At 44.4% G+C, this 19,646-nt stretch overlaps 1 protein-coding gene across 1 annotated transcript in view; it reads right to left on the minus strand.

The window, feature by feature from the left end:
* The window catches only part of DENND1A (DENN domain containing 1A), a 134,799-nt gene that overhangs the window by 71,823 nt on the left and 43,330 nt on the right, over positions 1-19,646 (minus strand). The window contains exons 6-9 of the mRNA XM_080355927.1: positions 9,249-9,318; positions 8,579-8,659; positions 6,723-6,776; positions 3,073-3,183 (exon numbers count right to left, since the gene is read on the minus strand). Of these exons, the coding sequence (XP_080212053.1) occupies positions 3,073-3,183; positions 6,723-6,776; positions 8,579-8,659; positions 9,249-9,318 (316 nt within the window). The remainder of the gene's footprint in view (positions 1-3,072; positions 3,184-6,722; positions 6,777-8,578; positions 8,660-9,248; positions 9,319-19,646) is intronic.

Below are 19,646 nucleotides of genomic sequence, written 5' to 3' on the forward strand. Positions count from 1 at the left end.
CGATGTCCATTCCGGCCACCCCTCAGCTCCGCGCTGCCCCAGAGGGTCCACAGAGCTCCAAAGCACCTCTGTGCTGGACAAGTGTATGTGCAAGAGAATATGCAGGAATCTCAACTAGATTTGAACCACTGTCATAAGGAAATAGCAGACAGGGTACAGCAAGTGTCTGAACAAGCACCTGTTCAGGCTTTCTCAGTAAGAAAGCTCTTTATTAGCAGGTAAACGTTACCTTACGGTCCATATAGGATGGAAATATTAGTATGTTATGACACTAATTAAAGCAAAATTTGGAAGCTACAAAGTCTTGAATTACTCTATAATTATGACTCACAAAACACTAAGATTTACACCTACCCCATTATATTTTGACTTAACTTTATTCCTACTGGAGAAGATGCTCCTGTCTCACAGATTAGAGGAAAGGAACAGCCTGATTCCAAACCACGCGGCAGAGAAGAGGGCATGCTTTCCCAAGGTAGTTCTTCCTCTATATTCCTAAATCCTTTATGTTTTCTGTTTCTGTTCTCCAAATCAAAAAGATGTCTGGAAAAAATACTGTTTAAAAATTTAATTCTTACTTAAAAATGGCCTCTATGAGGACCAAACGGATTATTTCCCAGCATTATCATATGACATGGGTGCTGCTATAGAGGAGCGTACTCAGTAATCCAAGGAGGCCCCATCCGAGTCCCCCTCCCATTGGTTTTAAAACTCAGCAAGAAAAGATTAAACAGCCATAATGCTCAACACTGCAGACATCTGAGCAGAAGCTGTCACTTAGTTTTGAGATGTACTCTCACCTTGCTATCTGGCAGGAATTCAAATCACACGCGAGCATGGGCAGGCACCAGCACTGTCCTTCAACTCTGCCAAGACAGGGGCTCATAAAAAAGAAATAGCATATTTGCTGGAGACCTCACCTGATTAGTGATTGCCACACAGAAAACAAGCACTTCATAATAAGGCAGCCTGAGAAATGCCCAACTGTCAAAACTCTAGGAATCCAGCACTTTGCAATAAGATTAGTTCCAGTACCGCAGCTTCCTGCAGCTGCTGCTGGAGTGTAACAGGATAGCTGGGCCAGGGCGGCTCTGCTTCGCTAACCCACTGCTCGCAGCTTCCTATTCAATGCTCTAAGAGCCTTACTTGAGCAAATTAAATCAATGGGATTTTGTCATACATATAAATGCTATAAACTGATGTTGAATTACAATAGGCCGTTTTCAAAATTTGAATCTGATATGATGCAATATATTAACAGCACAGAATTTATTCCATCAGAAAAGACTTTGCACCCAGAACTGTTTCATCTTCTCTCTTACCTGATATTAAACCTCAAGTATGAAATGTCTCTCAAAGTTAAAAAAAATTAAGTGCCAATAGGTCCCTTCCTCGTGTTTGTTAAAAAACCAAAAAAACAAAACCAAAGAGACCAACCCCTCAACCCCCCCCCCAGCACCCTCACTTCACTTTGTGAATCGCACTTTGGTGCGTTTCCAGTTACAAGGTCTTGGCTTCCGCTGAGCACAGTTTGAGCTAAAATAATGCAGCCTGCAGTGCTGCCGGGGCCCTGGCGGCCCAGCCAACCCGCGCCCGCTGCCCACGCGGAGCCACGGCCAGAACACGCGGTGCCAACAGCCCCCCCCGGCAGGGACTGCGGGGCTCCGCTCCGACAGGCGCGAGCAGCAGAAACCGCAGAAAGGCAGGAGAGGAAACACAAGCCTAGTGGAGAAACAGCTCGTTAAGGAGGCCAAGTGACAGGTAAGTGATTCTTCCCAGGCTCCGGTACAAAGGAGACATTAAACCAACCCGCCACCCACATTTTGAGATGCTTAGGATAGCGTCCTCTTCTTTCCTCTCTGAGAGTTCACGGTTCTTCTCCTTCTATAGGTCTCTGAAACAAACACCTCTCTTTTCCATTTTAGCCAATTACCAGGCCCAGATGTATTTTTCCTTTTTTCAGAAGGGAGGACGTAGAACACGTGACAGATACAAAAAATCAAGATTTTACAAATTTTCTATGATATTAAACTTTACTTAAAATTCTTTCAGTTAAATGTGGGATTGGTTGTAAACACCAAGTAATTATTAATAGATCCCAGAGATTATTCTAATATCCCTAGTTTCACTTACCTTTCAAAATTATATTGTGATAGTTATTTGGAGATTATGAAGTCTTACACTCTTTCCCTTTTCTGCCCTGTATCGATGGACCCTTCCTATGCACATTATTCCAGCCTTCCATAGTATTTACAACTCCATGAAGCAGTTTTAATCTCAGACACGAAGTAGGTCATGGTCATACCATAAAAGACTAGTTAATACCACACAAAATGGGAATAGAAGCTTGTATTTTAGAGAGGACTGCTCAAGCACTCAGCCCATAGCACTAGAAAGCAAGATTAGTTAAAGCATCTTATGCTCGTCATTCATAAAGGAAAGCAATCGATACCCATTTACAGAGCAAACAGAATGAAAAGTTAACATTTTCTTTTATAAAGAAAATCACAGTCTTATTGACTGATGAACCTTGAGATGCACGACACACAACTTTGAGCTAAATGCAGCCGTGTGCGGGGTTTGATGTCCAGCCGTTTGCAGCACTGAGTGCTCTAGAGCAGCCAGCAGCTTTCATCTCTCCGGCCCTTGATGGAGCTGAAGTAGCGTTCAGTCTCCACCTTAGCAAACGAAACTGCAAAAATATGACTGACAAGGCACTGTAGCCCACTCCCTCCAGAGCAGGCCACTGCAGCATCCGTTTTAAAGTATCATTTATCTGGTTTTTTTTCCCATCAAGTAAATGATAAAAAAAAAGACTTCACTACAGCATCAATGTTTGTACATTTATGTACTAAACAACCCCACAAATTCCTGTATCCAAAAAACACTTTTTTATTTGAACATTAGAGGCCAACAGAAGTAAAATCATCCCATGGAACCACAGGATTGAGTTGAGGTTGCAGAGCTGAGGCAGGAAGGGAGACCCAGAGATCACCAGATCATGGCCTATACATGACCGACATTTTTTTTAAAGTACTGTGAATAGAAGAAATTCTCATGTATTTTACTTACAGTGCTCAGCTTACTACAACAGATGAGGATGCGGCGCTCGTACAGCATACTGGCGTAGAGGTGCAGCATGTTGTTGACGTCAACTGCTACAAAATACTCCGTCAGATTTCTCTGGGAAGAGAGAAAATCATTTTTGATTAATGATATTACAAAAACAAGTGTCCTTAACAAAAAACAACAACCAAAACAAGGCAGATTTCATCCTCCCATTGCGCTGCCTCCAGTACATGACTTCAAACAAGCGAGTGGTGATCTGATATCAGAGCACTTTTAGCTGTGGGTGCCTTCCCCAGCTGCTGCGGAGCCAGGAGCTGGAGCAACAAAGCAGACCACGTTTCACATACAGCCTCCTGAATGCAAGATACTTCTCTGAGAAAACACATGTTCTGTCAGTCCTGGTGCGTGCGCTCGGACACACATCTCCCCTTGGGCAAGACACACAGCGCTTCCCCGGGGGCCGGGGAAACTGAGGCAGGAGGCAGAGAAGCCTCTCTGCAAATTTCAGTGAATGCCCATTGCGGATGAAGAGGGGGGGTTCAAACTTCCAGTTTGACCTGAGTGATCAGTATGTTCATACAGTATCAAAAAACTAATCGCAGTAGAATACTGTAAGCAAAACACATTTGTAATTTGCCTCTAAAGTGCAGATAAAAAGACCAAGACACAAGCAGGTAACACTGCCAAAACTTCACATATGCACTGCCTGGGCAACACAAGTTTCTTCCTTGCTTTTGCTGCTCAGAATAGTAAAAAGTACCTACGTAAAATACTAATATTTAAAAGTACCTATGTAAAATATCAATATTTAAAAGTACCTATGTAACTGAAATTAAGAAAAAAAGAAACCCAGCGCAAGGTGCACAAGGGACCGTGGCCAGTTCATCGCCAGTGTCGGCCCATCGGCCCCAGCACCCTCCACCCGCACCCGCCGCAGTGCCCCACGGCTCCTGCCGCACCCGGGAAATCATCAGCGTCTTCTAACAAACAGCAAATGTGTCCCAAGACCTTTACTATGGGAACCAGGTAGCCACCGAGTGGGTTACTTCAACATGGATTATGTGCCACCGAGTGGGTTACTTCAACATGGATTATGTGCCACCGAGTGGGTTACTTCAACATGGATTATGTGCTACCGCATGGGTTACTTCATCCACATGTATTGTGTGCTCCCAGAATGAGGGAATGAGCGGCTGTACCACGCAAGGCAAACAAAAAAGGATCACTGTTGGTAGAGGATATTTTCACTTCTCAAAACACAGAAATTAAAATAAAAGGCAGGGGGAGTGTCTGGTAGAAGAAAAGGTAATGTACTCAAGAGTGCTGAATTGGGGAATTTGTTTCCAAATAGCTTCTTACGGGTATGAAAGGGTTGCTATATGAGAAAGACAGCCTCACACAAAAAGCACATGTGAGAGCAAAATTAGATTAGTCATGAATTCAAGTGCAATCTTAATCATCATTAAATAAAAAAGTGCAGAAAAGCAAAAAGCGAATATGATTTAGAAACTTAAAGAAGCTCAACAAAGCCTATTAGCACTTTTGACAGATCCAAAGATAACTCTAAAACCACCAATGCTTGGCCTGAGAAGTCTGCCAAGATGCTTCATACTGTGCAAAAATATGTTCCACAGCTTGCCATCCAAACACAAAGAACTGAAGAGAAATTAACCATTGTACATGGAAGAGTTTTGTACTGGTATCTAGACAGAAGAAAAACCTAAGCTCATTATGGGTAGCTTCAAACATGTTAATATAAAACAATCCTTCAGGTCTTTGTTATAGCAAAGCTTTGGTTGCAGACAGGTATATTTGAAAATGGAAAATGGAAAAAAAAAAAGCCAACACATTTTGCCAAAAACCTATTAAACTATCATGTACTTTTTCTGTATTTCTCATCCCATCTGTGCTGATTAGCATGATATTTTTGTCTAAACATAAGCTGTCTTCTCTAGGACTCTTCTTCCCCCTCTCAGCCACCCTTCCACGACGCCAAAACAGTGCGTGATCGCACAGCCGCCACCAATAGTGGCAATGGAACTGTTGGGTGGCCCTCAACTCCCTCCGATGTCACTCGGACGAGGGGTGTGCAACGGGGGCTGCATCCCGCTCTGCCCGCCCTGCGCGCGGGGAACGGGAACGGGGTGCGAGGATCAGGGACGGGGTGCAGGGAACAGGGATCAGGGATGGGGTGCAGGGAACAGGGATGAGGTGCAGGGAACAGGGATCAGGGATCAGGGATGGCTGAGGTGGCACCAGCAGCTGCTACTGAGGGGAAATCAGACTCGGGGACCTGACTTGCAATTATTCTTGCAGCTTCACCGTAGCTCGGTACTGGCTTTGACACACAAATGTACTTTCAGACGGAAAGATTGATAAGACTTCAGTCTTCTCCGCTCTCAGAAATTTGCCAGTGACACCTGGGAAGCATGTGGGCTGTATGGTAATGTATTGATACTAAGGAAATTCACGTGTGAGCTCTAAGTTTTATTTATAAGAAAGCTGTCATCTTTGAAGATTAAATTGGGACTTACACATGTATTTTGAAAGACATGTCTCGTAAGTGACAAAACCATGAATGAGTTAAATAAATACAAGTGAAAGCGCTCCAATTTGCGGTTTAATTGTTGTGTATTTTGTTTCCTAGGATTTAAACCTTTCTTGGGAGAGAAAAAAAGTGGGATTTTCAAAATAAAATATGGGAGCAGGTATCCCCGCTCCTCTCAAAACTCACTAAGAGTGCTACAAAATTCCCTTATGCTCCTCTGAAAGTTCATGGAGATCAATGACCCATTTGATCATTTGCTATTTTAGTAAATGCACATGCACACTGACTTAAACAAATTAAAACAAATATTTTAAAAGACATTCATGTACTTCTCATCCCCGTCACCTAATGAAGAACTTGTGACTGAAGGAACAAAGCAAGGCGCAATCTGCTCTGCAAAGAGTGAAGCTTGAGCACAGTCACACGGATCACAGTTCCCTTCACCATCACCAGCTCTTTTCTCTCTGCCCTCTGATTCACCAGCCTCTAAAAGGACATAAACTCCCTTCCTTGCTCTCCAGGTCATTTGAGGCTTATCAAACAAAAATGATTAGCATAAAGAAGATTAACAGAAATATAACCCCTGTCAAGAAGTAACTTCACGTCTGGATTAGGCCAGGATTCGATAGCTGGTTTAGCCTGCGGAACTGACTCTTGAATCAGATCTAAGGCATCCTATTGCTACAAAACACAGACGTGGACTTTGCATTTCCTTCCTTACTAGAACCAAGAAATCATGAAATGTGAACAGTAAGTAATAAGGGAGTGGTGATAATAATAAAAGCTTTATATTTTTTAAGTAAATATCTTGACTTACAGCTGTCAATTTCCTGTTCGTTTGGTATCTTTTCTTAATTAAAATGGCAAACATTAAACTCTACTGTTACGTTGTACCTCAAAAGGCCTGTTATTCATGTACTTCTGCAGTTAGCAACATGACGTTTTCCACCCGATAATTATTATAAATTAACCACCTAAAGTTTCCTTCAACATCTAGCAATATATAGAATATCATCCATTACTAGGCCGAACAGAGGTAACAGTTATTATCTGTTTTGCTGCTGACATTAAACAGAAATGAGAAAGAGCACAGTCCTCTACTCACATTTTCAGGTATACTAGGAAGCTCTCTGATGTCAGGCACAGTAAAGTAAGAGTGCTGAAACAAAGAGCAAATATTGGTTATTGCAATATGGTCAAAAGCAATATAAATGTACTGCTTGGTGTTAGTAACGGCAATAATAGCAGTTGCTCAGCTAAGTAAAAATGACGGAATATTTCTTACCAACTACAGGTAAGCTGCATGCTCAGATCACACAATATGAAATGCTCAAAGACCAAAAGCATCAAATGCTTCAGAAAAGTTATGACATCTGTTTTGTTGTTCAGAGCCGCCGATATGGACGAGCCCAAAGCCCAAGCCATTTCATAATCCATTACGTTGTCACATTGTTTAATAGTGTGCACTCCAAGAGACCAGGTTCACTCTAGTCCCCAATCTGACCACACGTGACTCGCGTGATTCTCGGTTAGTGCTTTGGGAAAGGAAAGTGACTGAACCGCTTTTGGAAATTGATGTTGTATACAAATGATATTATTTTTAAGATTTTCACAATTTATCTTAGGGCTAGTTAATAATTACTTGCTGAAAATTTAAAGGCTGTTATATTCTTGGCATAATTCCACAGTTGGCACAATTTTCTCGTATATATATCTCAGGCATTTCAGTGCTTCATGAACAGTCTATAACCCGAAATAGCAAGAGGGTTTAACAGCTACACTGAATATAGACACTAAATGTATAACCACCATTTTTTGCTCTTTGAGAAATCACTGGCTTAGTTTGGTTCAAAAGATGCAATGCAATGATACAGGAATAGTAATCGCAACTATATCACACAGAGGAACCTCACCCCAGCCCCAAAATAGGCTTGTGAACAGCCAAAATAAAATGTGTAAAGACACCAGAGCTGACAGTCCCTTGGCTGCTCTTCGAGATCCTTTCTTGCTTCATCGCCCATGAAATGGCTGAGACAAGGGGAGCCCGGCAGCATTCCCTGAAACCACTGGTATGAAAACACTGAAGTATCTGCCTTTGCAGACAGCTCGTCCTGGAACAGAAACGCTGCTCACAGCAGCGCCGGCCCCGCGGGGACGGGGACGTGCCCACCGCCGGCCGGTGACCCAGCGAGGCCAAACAACGGCTACCTGCCGAGTGACATCGCGGGGCAGGGCCGGCCGGAGCTGCTGTCGCCAGCGAGGACTTTAGGAGGAGAGGAAATGAGGGAGCAGCGTGCTGCGCACACCACTGCTGTGCGTGCGGACTCCGAGGGACTAACTGGCAACTGCACCAATGTGCATCTTCAACACTTTTGCACTACAGCCTGCAACACAGGGCTGTTCTGCAAAATACCCCAAATACAGTCCCATCAATAAAATCTCACATCTATTCTCTGTGTTCTTCAGTTAATTTTCTCACAAGACACAAAAATGAAATACGTTTTGTTTGTGTGAGTCTTTTTCTTGAGGGAAGGAGAGGAAAAGCCGTCAGAAAAGCTGATAAACAGTTACTAGTCATATCCCTGCTAGGGCAGGTACAGCACTGCTTGCTGTCCAGTCTTGTGCCCTTTGCACACTTGCGAGATCTAGGAGTTCTGCAGAGGTGTGGACAGTAAATGTGATGCTGCTGCTCTGTGACCTCTCACAGGTCACAGGTGATGCGGTGAGACATTTCCATGAGGAACACCCGATCTTCCTCCCATCAAAGAGCAGCATCTCAGAGCCATTCAGGGTTAAGGAAAGGGAAACAGGGCCCCAAACATGAAAAGGGGAATTTCAGAGCTCTGTGTCCTCACAGGAAAACAACATCCAAAGTTCCAAATAGGAGAATTGCTTTTGACATCCCCCCATTATGATATGGAATGCAAATGAAAGACCTCAGTTTACATCTCTGCCACTTACCACTCCCAGATGAACAGAGGTTCCTGGCTCAGGGATGGCGAGTTTGTGAAATGTTTCCAGGAGCTCACTCCTCTGACTGTCCTGGAATAAGGAGAAGAAATTAAAATGAATACTACGTAGGCATCGCTATAACAAACTAAACTCCAAGACAGAAGGGCCATGTTCATCGAACCGGGTGTTTAGAGTGTAAAGCAAAAAGTGAAAATAGATTTATACATCAGACTACGAACAGAAATGAACGTGGTTCCTCTGACAGGTGGGCTTTATAACATGATTTTTTTAGAATACATTTTTTCCATATGTATTTCTATATATTTCTGCAACCTACTTAGTCACCAACCTATGCACTACACAGTTACTCAGCACAGCCCACGCCAGCTTGCACTGCAAGCTGACTGCAGGGAACCAAGCACTCCTGTTGCATCCACAGCCACATTCTGGGACTTTACCTTTTCCCAAAAATAATTTAAAAGCATATTTATTTTTCAAAGGCACTTGCCAAGCTTTCAGCTTGGCTGAATATGATCTTCTATATTGCTGCATCATACAGATTAATAACTCACATGGTCATCTCTGAGACAAGCACTTCTTAAACCAGCTTGTTTTCATCCTCTCTCCCTCACCGGACATTGGGGCAGGGAAAAGTAGGGTTAGTACTTTAGAATAATACCTGTCCTTTTGCTGAATAATCTGCCAAGACGTTGAGCAGCTTATAAAAGACTTCAAACCATGGGAGGTAACTAGAAAACAAAAAGAAAGAAAAAGCATCAATGTAACTTGCTAAATCTCAGTTAATAAATCCATGCTTGTTGGCCTGTACGTGTCTATAGGTGCAGGCTACCAACAGCCTCTGCTGGTGTGACACTGCAAACGTCCCAGGGAAGGCCCTGAGCTCCGGCCTCGGCCATTCCCAGCTCTGCAGCAACACTGGGGCTGTGCCCAGCTGTGCCCAGCTGTGCCGAGCTGCAGCTCCCCGCTCCACATCCCGCACACAACACACAACCCCAGGGCAGCTTCTAACCTGGCAAGTAAAGGTACACACGTGTATATATGTTCATGTACAGGGGAACATTTCTAACAGTAATTATTTCCCAAAGTACATGTTGAATAACTAGTCCTCCGTAGAGCTGCCGAGGGCGCCAGGAAACTGCAGGCAGACAGTTGTTTTGGTTTGGAATCCCCGTACAACTGGATTTTTTTAAATGGCACAAGAAATATCTCAGTTTTTAACTTGTCAAATCTGATTCCACATCCTGTATCGTGGCATTCGGCCAGTCCTTAGTGAGCTCAAATAGAAACTTCACCTTGAGTATATTTGCTCTCAACTTACAAAAGTAATAAAGAAACAAAAAAACATGCAGAAATATCACATCTTTTTTCATTTGCATTACATTTCTATTCCATAAAAGAAACGGCTAAGATGTGACTTCACACCACACTATGCTCTGGTGTGATTTTGTACCCTATTTTCCTGGCACGGTTCTTTATTTCAACTCCTTTTAACAGCTCCCAGGCACTCCCCTGGGCCGCAGGGAGCAGCAGAGCACGGCTGCACAGCCCGAGTCTTCTCTCGATCACAGACGCTTTCGAAGCAAACGGATTCTGTTTTGGTGTCGTTAGACAGGATTTAAAGTTTTTATAAAACATGACTACATCCTGACAACTCTAAAGAATGGAGTGCCCCGCGGTTCCCGACTGTGCAGCTTCGGTAATAAATGAAGTGAGAAGCTATATATGAGACAGATAAAGGGAATGGCACTCCATCATTAACGTTTGTTTGAAGCCTGCAAATGCTACTGTAAAATGTAAGTAGCTTATCAAAATATACTGATAAGCAACTTAACTTTTCATGTTATATGACAGTATTATCATTTAAATTAATATGCTCTAAGCATCTTTACAAACTATGTATTAGAATAGAGGAGAAAGACAGACAATTACCACTTTAAACAGCATTTAAGTTTGGCATTCTATTGTAAACAATCAAGAAGGATTAGTTAGAAGATAAGTCTCTTTCTTTCTGTTTAGTTAAACAAACCTCAGCAGAGTTAAAAGCCATTACAAGAGTACCAAGAAATCCTCTCAAAACCTATCTGCTAAGTAGAGATTAAGAACCTGGTAAACAAATCCTGCAAGGCATCTATCAAAAGAGTTGGAAAAGACAGAAACCCAAGGAGGCAGAAGCTCCCAACAGCACAATCCCAAAACTTATTTCAGGAAAGCACATTTAAAGTTCTATTTAATTGCTCAGGGACCTTGCTGGAAAACTATATTCACAGTTTTAAAATGAGGATATTTTCAAATGTTATTGTGCTTTAACTCTTTTGCTCAGCACCTGGAGAATAGCTTCCAGGATTCTAGCAAAACAGCCCAGATAAAGTCTTACAATGTCAGAACATGGGCAAACCCCCCACGCTAGAGAAGGGAGGCTGGAGCCCTATTGCTGCTGCATTTGCTCACTCCTTGCTGGCTCTTCACTAACATCATGAACTTCATTACCGTTCTTTGTGTGACACTAACTCTTCCTTATTTTAACCCATACTTTCCAAATTACGGTTTAGCACCTCAGCGTAACTGCTGCTTTTTCTTATTTTAGCAATAACTTTCTATTTTGAGGAGAGAAGCCTCGCAGTTTGGAAGGCGAGGAACAGCGCAGCACCCGGCGCAGCTCTCGCCCAGCACAGCGGGACCCGCGCGGCTCCTGCTCCACAGCTGCACGAGATAAAGCAAACCCACCACCTAAAGGCATAAGTTACATGGACAATCTCACTTCAGTCTTCACCTCCCTGCTCTGTCCCTGCTGAATTCAGGATCTCTCTCATCCTGAAAGCTTTGGATACCTTAGAAAACTAATTCATCCTGCCATCTTCAATACTTTTATTTCATCGCTTATTCTGTGTGTTGACTACTCAGTTCTGCTTTTCTTAGACCAAATTGTGACCAGCTAAAGTTGGGGAAAAAAGTCAAGAAATATAGTTGTCTGAATTTGTTTCTCGATCTCTGCCAAAAGCTGTGGGTTTCTCTCCGAGGCAGCTTTTAACCAGCCAGAGAGACGGACCTTGAATTGATAACCAAAACCTTTCCGTACCACATGCAACCGAAGGAGCACAACTGGTAGCACTACTGAAGATTTATGGTTTATGACTCGCTCATATTTAATTTGTAACCAAACACTTCCCCTTCCTCTTAGCTACCTTAGAACTTTTGATTAACTCTTGTTTTCACAGGTCAGAGGTTAAACAAAGGAAGGGAAGCGCTCGGGATTGAAATTGCCCAGAGCCCCGTCGCATGGGAGCACCCGCGCCCCCCCTTCCAACGGCAAATACGGACAGACCAGAGATTCTTCAAGGGAGTTGAAGTTCAAAGACTCCAACAAGCATAAATCAGGTTGTGCTTGAGGAGTAAACAAAAATAAAAGGGCAACCTGAAATTTTGATTCCTTCTTTCCAATTTTACACCCATTTTGAGTTTCCTCACACATACATGTACACACATTAACGACACATTTGCCACCGGTCACGAGAATCAAATCGAAGCCTAATGAAACCAGGCTTCTCCAGGCTGGGCTGGCGGCTGCTGTGCTGTCCCTCGGGCCGGCGCCGCAGCCGGGCGGCTCTGGCGGGAAGCGAACCCGGGCACAGGAAAACGGGTCATTATGCTCCACGCGGTCTGCACAAACTCCGCTGCTCGAGCTGCACAGAACCTTATTCACTAACTCGTATGTCATCACCTTTTTAGTGCGCTCCTTGAAAGTACAAAACGTCGTTAGTTACATGTGTCACAGCAATTAGGGTCAGCCCAAGCGTCACTACAACTGCGCTGCGTTGCAGCTTGTAAATAGAAATGCTTCCAAAATGTGGTGTTTAAAGGACAGTGGTGCAAAAACAACTGCGGAGGTGGGCTGAGACAACAGGAAAGACAACAAAGGAGCAAATTAGCATGATAACGAAGCCCAGCAATCCCTGTGGGTCAGGGGGTTGCAGTGGTGAAGAGCTTCAGTAGACCTGCAACAAGAAGTAGAGCCTTTGTACCCTGAGTTGGCATGTGGGGATGGGGAAGGCAGGACAGGAAAGGCAGGAGGATGAGGAGGGGGGAGGCAGGAGGATGGGCAGGGAGGAGGCAGGAGGATGAGGGCAGGAGGACGTGATGGCCGCTGCCCCCACAACTGCAAACGGTGCTGCTCGCGGGAGTTCAATCTGTGCTTCAAAAGTTACACTGAACAGAAAACGTCATCACCCAATAGTAGCTGCTACACAGATGAAAATGCTGTAGTGCCGTCAAGTTAGCTTTGAATTTTTCAACGTATTAATCCTCCCGTGTGCTTTAACATATGAAGGAAAAGCCTCCTGTATCCCAGCAGCACATGAGGTCGTGTCTTCTGACGGCTGCAGCCCCAGCTGGACAACGTGCAGCTGCCCTTTGGAGATGAAGCAACTGCACTCACACGCACATATCCACACACACACACCAACACGGGTGTGTACGCACACATACACGTGCACATCGTCATCCCGCAGGACAACGGACACAGCAAGGGGTGACTCAACAGAGCTTCCTTTAGTCATCTTAAGTTGTCAACAGCAATGAAATTAGGCAGAAAAGTGGATTTCCAGGATCCTCCTATGCTCATTAAACACTTAATACAAAAGCTTTTAAAACCAAAACAATTGTAAGTGTTATTTACAATCATTCTTTTGTTTGGTTTTTAATAGTTAAAAAGAAATCCCCCTCCAGCTGACTCACACTGAGGAACATCAACTGAAACCAACACTTTACATTTAGCCTGGTAAATTGTACCTATGGATAAAAAGCAGAAAGGCCTCAATAGCACACACCAAAAAATCGCCTATACGTAAAGACATGCAGCTGATTTAGTCCAATGGAACGGCCCAATGGTAAATAGCAGAATGCAACACCTCTACAAATAGCAAAAGAGAGATCTTTAAGCAACAGATCTACACTGGCATCCAGCTGATGTCTTGATCAAGTAAAAGATGCCTTCCTCAGGAAAAAGCAGCTGCTTCTTATCCAGTTCTGAAGCATCACTGATGAATAGAGGGTTTGATAATAAATGTATTTTATTTGAAATATGAAAATTTCACCATTATCGTTTCTTTTGATATTTTTGAGCGCTCATTAGAATGAAGGAGGGTCAGAAGTTATAGCATGGACCATTCTACATCACCGCAGCTATCTCACAAACACACGTACAGCAAGGTCAAGCGTAAGGAGCGGCCGGGCAAACAGGCAGACGCGCTGGAACCAGGAGTCTGACTCACTGCTAGAAAGGTAAATCTCAGCTTAAAAAGCGGGAGATTTCCCAGTGTTAGTCGTGACAAACAGTCGTGAAGGAAGAAGCAACAGCAGGATAACCAAAGTGTGCGAGAGCATCGTGAAAAACGAACTCATCAAAATCAAGTCCCACGGAGCACTGAGGGTTTGGAAGTGCATTGAGAGCAAAAACGCTCCAGTGGAGCAGCAGCAAACCCCGGTGGCAAGGGGTACGTTCCAAAATGATTTGTATTTGCTAATTGCCATAGCAACTGTTTATAAAACTAATCTTTAACATTGATGGCTCCATCTTTCAACTCTACTGGTGTGCTGACACCATGGAACAGCAAAGCAAACACTTCGGCGAGGTACCTGTAGCACCTCTGGTTTCCCGTGAGATCAGAGCCCCGCTGCTCACCCTGCTCTGCAGAGCGCTGACCCAGACAGGCACAACTGCAGCTCTGCACATACATCTCTGCCATTTGAAATGAGAATAACTAGTCTAACATCAACATATTTAACGCAGAACCTCGTAACAGAGCGAGTTGTAAGCACACACAACTTTCACTCCTTCCATTCACGCAGATCACAAGCGGAATTTTTAACATGTATTTATTTATAACACATACTATGTATTTTGATAACAGCACAACCAACTGCCATCTCCCTTGCAAAACAGAGCAGTCATTTCCATTTTGCAGATGGGCACACTTCTCTGGAGTGACAGGCTCACCAAATCTGTCTGTATGAGCCAGGCCTGGCGTTGAGGAGTTCCTCGATCTTGACCTTTTGCTCAGTCCAATAACTTACAGTGGCCTAGAATAATTCATTCCATCAATAATGAGCTTGGCTCTTATATAAACCATAGCATGCATCCCCACTAACTTCACTGGAAATGCTCCCGAGTGACAAAAGCAGCCATCAACACACTTTCAACTGCCTTCAGTAAAAGCGTGAATTGCACTTTGTAAGTATTTTTAAATTCCACCTTAAGTTTTAACAGCTAAGACTAAGTTAAATGACTTAACTACATAGTTTTTAAAATAACCTGAGTCTTCATACACCTATTATTCTTCTTTTAATTTTGTTCTCCACCTTCCTTCCCTTCCCCACCCAGTGTTTCCAGGAGTTTCACTAAATGCATTTGGAGCACTAAGACACCTCTGGCTCACTGGGGAATTTCCGTGGGCTAAATCCTCGGTTCAGCATTTACATGTTCCAGTGTCTTCCCCCCGAGCTGCTGGAACTCAGGACATCATTATTCTCCCCTCTAGACTCAGTCTATTGACACATTCTCACACTTGTAAGCTTAAACACATACACAGATACCCACAAATCTCCATGGCAACACGTGTGCATGTTGATGAGCCGCAGGCTCACCTTCCCCGGGAAGCCGCCTTTTCTGAACAGCAGCTTTTTATGACTATTCCTAAGTTTTGCCTCTGCGTTAGACCCAGCCCGCCGCCACAGCGCCACCCCAGCCCTGTCCTTTCCTTGCTCTCAGATGATTTCTTTCCTTTTTGCATTTCCTCCTTTTTTGTTCTAAACTTCCCTTTGATTATTACCCAGGAGTGATATTTCCATGAAATTCAGTTAAAAGTTCCGCAGCTTAAGCATGTGACTCATGTACATATTTTAGAAGTATTTAACCCCCCAGAACTGGCTCATGCAGAACTTGAGCATCTCATCCTATGGAGCATCTCAATACCATATAATTGTCAATAAAAAGCGCTCACTTTGGGGACTTGTGACCATGTATTAATAATAAGTCTATTAAAACACTCCCTGTTTTTCTCACCAGTCTCCTCGCACAAAGCCTCCCGAGTTCACTAAATGCCACTATTGAAGCCACCGCTCCCCAAACCGCTCCAGTGGCTCTTGAGCGGAGCCGCAGTGTCTCACAAAAGAGCTCAAAGGAGCTGAATGCACCCCCTGAACAACACGAAGCCAGAAAACTGTAACAAAGACATTTATGATGTAACAATTTTACATTTTAGTCAAGCTAAAAAGTGCAAGGGCAGCTTGAGATAACCATTCCAAGGGTCTTTTGTTCATGTGCTAACATCTAATTGGGACATCGCAAATGGAACTGAAGGCTGGGTTGACAAAGCTGTCACCCTTTCTCGGGTTCTTTGTGGTCACTCTAAAACCTTGTTTGGGGGGGGGGAAAGTCCAGTGCAGCTGCACTGTGTTATTTCTGTAAAGAAAAGGAGCTCAGAAGAGCTCGAGTGTTACAGTATGCAGCACCACGGGGCACGGCCGGCCGGCACTCAGCACCCGGCGGCTCCCGGGCAGCCCCCGAGCCAAGGGAACAACAGCGTTTTACAGGCTGCAAGGGAAGCAGCTTCTCCATGACAGCCATGCCTCCTGCACCGAAAAACCCCTCCTGCAGAAACAAACTGTGTCTTGAGGAGCTGGAGCATCACCCTTCAGGCTGCAAAACAGGAATTGCACACCTTCCGGCTTACGGGTCCGTGTATAACATCCCACGTCCTGTGCAAAGAAACTGCATTGAGAGACACAGAAATACAGGCATCATTTAGAACGCATAAAATTTCAATAGTCAAGCTTTTTTTTCGTGTGAATTACCTATCACTGCAAAATTTAGGGAAGTTTATTGAATTTTATGATAGAATATTTCGTGTTTCATTTATTTCAAACACAATCATAAGGTCTCTTGTCCCTTTCAAGAAGAGAAAGCTGTAAAACTTAGGAGTTTTTTTAATCTTAAAACCAAGAGAGAGACTTCTCAGGCATGTTTGAGAGCAAAGGACTGAAGCAGTGACGTGAAATAAAGGTACATAAAGAAAAAGGTCTGTTTGCATTTACAAGGCAAACACTGACAATTATGTCTTTATACTCTCGTTAAAGCCACGGGCACAGAAGACCCGTGAAGGGCCTTGCTGGGGAGATGGGGCTGCTGAGGTGCTTGGCAGTTTATCAGGAGATTTATGAAGTGCAACAGGCAGCCTCGGAGTTAAAAGGACAATTATCTTCCACTTAATGCCAACAGGAATACACCTCACAACGCTCTGACTTAGCCAGGGTTAAGTAAATTGTTCTAATAAAGAAGAAGAGCACCGAGAGCAGCCTTAAAGTGAGGAAAGTTACAGCTGATACTGGTACTAAATTTCCTGGATGTTAAACACCACTGGTTATGAAGCAGTTAGAGCGGCCGGGCACGCGGGGCCTGATCTGACCAGAGCAGGATGCACCAGACAGCCCGAGAGCCCAAAGATCCCGCCAAGTGACACCAGAGAAAGGATTCCAAAGGCTTAGCTTGTCAAGGAGCCTTTCTTCTCAACCCGCGCTTAAAGCGCACATGAAAGTGCTGGAGGAGAGAATTCGAGATGTGGCAGACAAGCAGAGATCCCTCTAGGTTTGAGACATCTGGCATCAGTTGAAATCCATCACATTTCATTTGGGGATCAAAGGCTACTGGTAAGTCTATCACAGGTTGAAATAGTAGATCCTGTGCAGCCTTTTCATCCCAGTGCAAATTAACCCTTTTTCCTTGACCAGAGAAACAGCTCCTTCCCGTACAGCCCCAGCCCCACGTGCTGTTGAGCTGTGCCCTCTGCTACTGAGGCTGAGCTGAAATTTCAGTGAAATTAGGGACTTTTCATTATAAATCAGAAGTGCTCCCTCTCAGCAAAAGGCGCAATGTGCTCCAGCACATGCTTTGTATTACAATCTGCAATGACATAGATTTCGGAACATGAGAAACTGGGTTGGTCACATAAGAATCACTTTACTTATAGAAAACAAGCATTTGCAACACAAGATGTGAGCACAGTCCTTGAAGACTATAAAGTTCAAGTCAGAGTCTGATATTTGATTGCAGATTGTCTGTGATGCTTGTGCACAACATCTTAGGATGCACAACTAATATTTAGATGTAAAAATAAGCACATGAAGTGACAGGACTTGACTCTTCATGTGCAGAAACACCATTGATGAACCTGATCAACAGGCTTCTGAAAACGTGACACACAACTTAACAGAAAACACTATTATTTCCTAAATATAGAAGCCACAGCTCCTGCCCCAGCCTGATGTGCGGGAGGACGCTGCCGTGTCCCCTCGCTGGGACGCTGTGTGCGTCTGTCAGCACGGGCTCGCCCCACACAGCCGCTTTGGGAGGCTTCAGCCAGCACCCCATGACGGGCTGGGCAAGGGCAGAGCCATCGTCTCCTACTTTAACTACTTCCTCCCTACTTTTATTGTGCCAGGCACTGGGTTCTCCCCAAGGTGATGCGCCAATTCATTTCGTATTAGCACTAGAATGGAAGTTTCCAAGCCAGTCAGCCAGGGCCAAAGGTAATAAAAAGTGACATGATTTCATTACTTCTGTTACAGTTGTTCAGCAACTAAAGGAGGTGTGAAATGAAGCCCTAATTAATTAAGTAAAACTGGTTTCTGGTCAGTAGGCAAGACCAGTGAGCTAGCTGGACCAGGATGCAGCATTCTTGGATTTTTCCAATTCCACAGGTACCAATACATTAATATCACTAACCCTTGACAATTTGGTTGTGATCCTTCTCACTGGTATTTTTTACAAAGCGTTTTGACTTGCAGTCAGGATTAAAGCTGTGCCAAAACCGGAATAAACAAGTTCACAAGTTTTCTTTAAGGATCCAAACCTCAAAGACGCAGAGTACCACAAGTGTTTAGGATAACCGCAATCAGAGTGAGGATTCGGCTTTGACCAGAACTGGAATAGTTGACAAATAGCCCAAATGTAGCAACAGCTCACTCTGGAAAGCAGGAACCCATTTTGACAGACCAAAGAGCTTGGCACACAGCACCTCCCGTTAACATCATCAGAATGCACGTTGCCCAGACCTGCTGCTGGAAGCCCTAGATATTCACGCTCCTGTCTCTGTCCCGTCCCCGCTCCGTGATCGCGTTCTTGCACGGCCCCCAACACCACGGGCGGATTCAGCAGCAGCAGCGCGCGCAGGAGCCTGTGCCGGAGCTTCAGCTCCCGCTGGGATCGGTCCAGCCAGACACGGCAAGAAGAGAAACGCTGGGAGTCCAACTGAAATGCACATTTCTCTATTACATGATTTTGCACGTGAAAACCACAATGGTTTTCCTTACCGCCAACATTGCAATACAGCTTTAGAACAAACGTCAGCTACGTAAGGGCAGCGCTCCACTGGTGCAGGTTCTAGAGTGGGATTTGGGAGCGTTTTACTATTATGCTCCTCATAAGTCAAACTCTGTTTTGTGTCTGTCTTTATAGGTCACTGTTGGCCAGATGGAAGACATTAAGGAAAAAGGATTGCAAGTAAATCAATGGGCTGTGGTCTGCTGCCAAAAGGCCGCAGGCGAACCGCGAGCAGATCCCAGGCGGCTCTGGCGCTGGCGGCGCGGGCAGCCGGGCCCCGCACGCCCTGCACACCGGGCACGGCTGGGAATGGGACGAGCACGGGACCCGGCTGGGAACAGCGCCCGCGCTCACCGGCAGCAGCACCACGTCATCCCACCGCAGAGCTAACGCACCGACGGCGCTCAGACTGGGTACCAAAACCAACACACAGAGAAAATTACCCAGTGCTAAAGGGTAACACCTAAACATTCAGCTGAGAGGAATGGCTCGTACAGACCTCTGCATGGATCCTGTACAACTTGGCTTGGTTTGTGACTCTGTTCTTTAGACAGACATTGATATATAAAAATATTGAAAAACCTCTTTGATATTTTTGCACGTCCATGCAGATGAGCGCACATCCTTACCAAATACATACACACAACATATTGACATGATTAACAATGTTTGTGCTCATTCATG

Source organism: Nesoenas mayeri (genome assembly GCF_963082525.1).
Source record: "Nesoenas mayeri genome assembly, chromosome: 18".
In the NCBI taxonomy this organism is placed as follows: domain Eukaryota; kingdom Metazoa; phylum Chordata; class Aves; order Columbiformes; family Columbidae; genus Nesoenas; species Nesoenas mayeri.